The sequence below is a fragment of the Myotis daubentonii genome, chromosome 5, assembly GCF_963259705.1.
Source record: "Myotis daubentonii chromosome 5, mMyoDau2.1, whole genome shotgun sequence".
Taxonomy (NCBI): Eukaryota; Metazoa; Chordata; class Mammalia; order Chiroptera; family Vespertilionidae; genus Myotis; species Myotis daubentonii.
The window spans coordinates 17749269-17752277 of record NC_081844.1 but is presented as its reverse complement, the minus strand read 5'-3'; the positions used below and the strand labels follow the sequence as shown (position 1 = coordinate 17752277).

At 56.7% G+C, this 3009-nt stretch overlaps 1 protein-coding gene across 1 annotated transcript; it reads right to left on the bottom strand.

The window, feature by feature from the left end:
- Positions 1–580: 580 nt before the first annotated feature.
- LOC132234096 (cyclin-dependent kinase 16-like) lies at positions 581–2102 on the bottom strand. Its single transcript, XM_059695142.1, has one exon. It carries the CDS (start codon positions 2088–2090, stop codon positions 603–605), a length of 1488 nt encoding a protein of 495 aa, XP_059551125.1. The 5' UTR covers positions 2091–2102; the 3' UTR covers positions 581–602.
- Positions 2103–3009: the final 907 nt, after the last annotated feature.

Here is a 3009-nt window from a genome sequence, read left to right as displayed (position 1 = left end):
AAACCAGTTCCCTCCAGCGGAAAATTCCCAGTGAGGGATGCAGCTCTGAGCTCTCAGCAGCAATAGTCCCAGTAGCAGGGGGCTGGATGTTCAGAGAAAAGGAGACCTGGGGAGTAACAACAGTATCCACTCCAGCCCACCTTTTGTGCCACTCAGATCTACTTACTTCTTACATCTCATCAAGAAACAGGGCCTCCAGGATTCAGATTGGTCTCATTTTTTAAGAATTTGAAGGATTAGAGGACAAACCATACCTCCTATTCTACAGCTGATCTTTTTCCTTCCTTCCTTCCTTCCTTCCTTCCTTCCTTCCTTCCTTCCTTCCTTCCTTCCTTCCTTCCTTCCTCTCTTTCTCTTTCTCTTTTTCTTTTTCCTTTTTTTTGAAGGAGTGATGGGAGCTTTGTTAGCACCCAGCAGTCAGGCCAATGGGTGGTTGACAGGCCAATGGTCAGATGGTTGGACAGGCAGCCGGGAACATGTGGGCAGGCGAGCATGAACCAGGCAGGTAGGCAGGTAGCAAGCAGGGGGATGCAGATGGGAGCTGCCCTGTGAAGGGTGTGGCATCCCTCCAGCAGCTGCCTGCTGGGGCCTGGGTGTGTGGCTTAGAACTCGGTGCCCGCCACACGGAAAGCCGGCCTGCCTGAGTCGGGCATTGATGAGGAGCGCAGGCTGGCCTCCCTCTGTAGCTGGATCTCCTTTAGTGCAAATATGGAAGTCGTGTCAGGAAGTTTGTGGATCTGCTCTCCAAGACTGAAGAAGAACGGGTGCTTCATGGCATCCTCTGCGGAAATCCGACTGCGGCCTTCATACCGCAGCAGCTTGGTGAGGAGATCAGCCCCCTCCCTGTCAAGTCGGGGCGCAAGGCTCAAAAAGGCCATGGCACGGTACTGGGGATAATTGCGTGCTTTGAACTCTTCATTGGACAGGATGCCCGGCCATGTCTCCTCAGTTGGGGTTCCCAAGATGTGGAAGATGAGGTGCAGCTGCTCCTCCACTGTGGAGCCGGGGAAGAGGGTCCGGCCCATGGCCATCTCGTAGAAAATGCAGCCCACGCCCCACATGTCAATATGGGTGGAGTAGTGCATGCAGCCGAGCAGGAGGTCGGGGGGCCGGTACCACAGGCTCATCACCTGGTTGGAGTAGCTCTTCATTAGGATTGACTTGGTCCGGGCCAGGCCAAAGTCGGCCAGCTTGAGCTCTCCTCTCTCGTTGATGAGCAAGTTCTGGGGGTTGATGTCTCGGTGCAGCACCTTCTTCCGGTGGCAGTAGGCCAGGCCCCGGAGCAGCTGGAACAGGAACAGTTTCACGTTGTTCATGTCGATGACGTTCCCGCAGTCAGCCAGGTACTGCTTCAGGTCCTTGTCCAGGCACTCAAAGACAAGGATGAGGGACTGCTCCATGTAGATGACGTCATGCAGCGTGACGATGTTGGCATGCTTGAGGTCCCTGAGCAGGCACACTTCCCAGATGGCAGTGCAGGGTGCCCCCTCCCCCTGTTCCAGTCTGATCTCCTTGAGTGCCACGAGGCTGTCTGTGAGCTTGCTTCTGCCTCTGTAAACGGTGGTATGGGTCCCCTCACTCAGCTTGTCCAGCTTGACGTAGGACTCCAGCTTCTCAAAGCCAATATCGGACAGGCTGACATGGTGGAGGAGGTGGCTGAGCGGCTTGTTGAAGATGGGTCTGTTGAGGGCCAGCTTCTCCAGGCAGCCCTCGAGCAGCCGGCTCCCAGCTGCCAACGACAGGCGCTCGCTGATGTCCTCACTGAAGATCTTGCTCAGGGGATGGGTGTGCTTGCGCACCCCCACTGGTGACTGTACCTCACCGCAGGACGCGGCTGAAGCCTGGCCCCTTTCCCCCTCAGGCCCCATCTGCAAGTCCCGGTGTACCGCCTCTGGCGCAGCGCTGAGCGGTACCCACGCAGAATGAAGTTCCCCAGGGGCGGCACGGGTGGGGGCCTCTCCAAGGTCACTGCCACCTCCGCAGCCGCTCTCATCTGGTCCTATCTGTTCGGGGGAACTGTTGGTCTTGTGCATGCCTGGGCCCCCTCTGAGTGTCACTGACAGCCGCCCTTTGATCTTCATCTCATCCATGGCGACCGCTATAACTAGAAGATCAGCTCCTCCGGGGTAGATTTCTGAAGGTTTAGTAACAGTTGGAACCCCGGGATCTGGAACAGTAACGGTGGGGGCGCGCGCAAGCAACCCCAGCGCCGCGGGGGGGCCTGCGCAGAGGCGCCTGGGCAGCTCGAGGGCTGAAGCGGAGGGATCTTCCTCGCAGTTCACCAAACCCGAGTTCCCCTGGCTGCTGGGCCCTGGCCTCTGAAGGTGGAGCGGAGGTGGAGGCAGAAACCGAGGCAGAGGCGGCATTCTGCTCCGCGGGCCAGGAGCACGGCCACTGCAGGCCCTATTCCGGGCTCCTCAGCGCCAGCTGGACTCCAAGAGGTCATGCAGGCTCCGAGTCCACTGCTCGCTGCAGACTTGCAGATCCTAGGGACCAAGCACCATGCGCCGCCTGCTAAGTTGATCTTGAATCCATAACCGATACTCACCATCCTCCTACTCCATCATCACTCTAGAGACCCTCACTTTTGCCTGATCCTGTTACTAATGATTATTCTGGTGGGGTTAACCAGACACTCATCCCTTTCGGGTCTGAGACCCTGGTTACCAGGTTCTTCTTACCACACGGCTCCTGTGTCTGTTAAAAGAAGGCCTGTGAGTATTAAGAGAGGCCTCAGTGCATAACTTGACAAAGAGATTCATTCTTTCCTGTCCCCATTGTTAGCAGCAGCCCCATCTTCTGTCCTATGATTCCTTTCCAGGCCAGTTGGCCTGGTATGAGGACCCCAGCGACTGATGGCAGTTGCAGTTTAGCATTTAATGGACTCTTGAGATCCCAAAGTGTCCCTCTTCTGGGAGTCAGAAGTTGTAGGATTGGAAGCGTACACCCCCAAGGGGGTATGGGTTGATGGTACGTGGGCCCACTCTTCCTCCCACCCTTTAGTTTCCT

Bases quoted from the DNA above. Each gene is read 5' to 3' on its own strand.
- LOC132234096 (XM_059695142.1), bottom strand. From the start codon at position 2,090: ATGGATGAGATGAAGATCAAAGGGCGGCTGTCAGTGACACTCAGAGGG.